We start from the raw sequence: 1,610 nt of genomic DNA, 5'->3' as shown, positions 1-1,610 counted from the left end.
CCATTCCTGAGGCAAAAGCCTCCCATTCCAGGTGGACACCTGTCCTCTGGCCAGGGAGGTGGTCGGATGTCTGGAGCCCGAAAAGGGCACTGCCTCAGAAGCTCTGTGGCTCCTGCCTGTCCCAGAAGCTGTCAGCTTCTGTGTGCACACTCTCACCTGTGCAGACTACTTTTCGGCAGAGTCCCAGAACCAAGATGGCCCACGCTGATCCTGAGGCAAAAGTCTCCCATGCCGGGTAGACACCTGTCCTCTGGGCAGGAAGGTAGTCGGATATCTGGAAAAGGGCGCTGCCTCAGAAGCTCTCTGGCTCCTGCCTGTCCCAGAAGCTGTCAGCTTCTGTGTGCACACTCTCACCTCTGCAGACTCTAAGCAAATTTTCAAGAACATCTACATACAAAGTAACATAGAACAAATTGCTAATGAATAAACAAGTTACAAAATGTGTGCAGATAGTAGGAGATAACAGCATTAGTCCTCAACTATTTCAGTGGAAATAGCCTAGAACTACCTAGGAAAGGATGGGACATAGAAATCTATTAATGTTGAGAAAAATCATTAATATGTATAACTTTAGGAGTTTTGAGATTATAGTTACTATGATGACTGCCAGATCCATTGTTCCAGAAAGTATAAACAAGATCATTTTATTTTAATTTTCAAGGGATCCTGATATTTTCCCATTAGGATACTGGAGGGGAAAAATGATAATGAACAACCAAACTGCCATCTTCCAGTTCCTCCTCCTGGGCCTGCCGATTCCCCCAGAGCACCAGCACCTGTTCTATGCCCTGTTCCTGGCCATGTACCTCACCACTGTCCTGGGGAACCTCATCATCATCATCATCATCCTCATTCACCTGGACTCCCATCTCCACACACCCATGTATTTGTTCCTTAGCAATTTGTCCTTCTCTGACCTCTGCTTTTCCTCTGTCACAATACCCAAATTGCTGCAGGACATGCAGAGCCAAGTACCATCCATCTCCTATGGAGCCTGCCTGACACAAATATACTTCTTTCTGGTTTTTGGAAACATGGAGAGCTTCCTTCTTGTGGTAATGGCCTATGACCACTATGTGGCAATCTGCTTCCCTCTGCATTACACCAGCATCATGAACCTTAAGCTCTGTACTTGTCTAATGCTGCTATCGTGGATGCTGACAACAACCCATGCCATGATGCACACCCTGCTTGCAGCAAGATTGTATTTTTGTGAAAACAAAGTAGTTCTCAACTTCTTCTGTGACTTATTTGCTCTTCTAAAGCTGGCCTGCTCAGATACTTATGTTAATGAGTTGATGATATTTCTTGTGAGCGGACTCCTTGTTGTTATTCCATTCCTACTCATTGTTATCTCCTATGCAAAGATTGTCTCCTCCATTCTCAGGGTTCCATCTACCAAGGGCATCTACAAGGTCTTCTCCACCTGTGGTTCTCACCTGTCTGTGGTGTCTCTGTTCTATGGGACAATTATTGGTCTCTACTTATGTCCATCAGTATCCTGAGCTTTTGATCCCACCGGCAAGAACATGCTCAGGACAACCGGAATCTTCTGCAGCAAAAGCTTTATTGCTCACTTCTTCAGGAGCCAGTGGAGAAGAGAGAGGAAA

The 1,610-nt window shown here is 45.7% G+C and overlaps 1 protein-coding gene across 1 annotated transcript in view; it reads left to right on the top strand.

Annotated features, from left to right (window-relative positions):
* Positions 1-701: 701 nt before the first annotated feature.
* Positions 702-1,610, top strand: part of LOC110288261 (olfactory receptor 1496-like) — a 5,504-nt gene continuing 4,595 nt past the window's right edge. Inside the window, exon 1 of the mRNA XM_021154655.1 lies at positions 702-1,492. Coding sequence (XP_021010314.1) covers positions 702-1,492 — 791 coding nt within the window. The remainder of the gene's footprint in view (positions 1,493-1,610) is intronic.

The sequence above is a fragment of the Mus caroli genome, unplaced genomic scaffold (genome assembly GCF_900094665.2).
Source record: "Mus caroli unplaced genomic scaffold, CAROLI_EIJ_v1.1 scaffold_16721_1, whole genome shotgun sequence".
Taxonomy (NCBI): Eukaryota; Metazoa; Chordata; class Mammalia; order Rodentia; family Muridae; genus Mus; species Mus caroli.
Note: the sequence above shows the minus strand (reverse complement) of the source record. Positions and strands in the feature narration are given on the sequence as shown.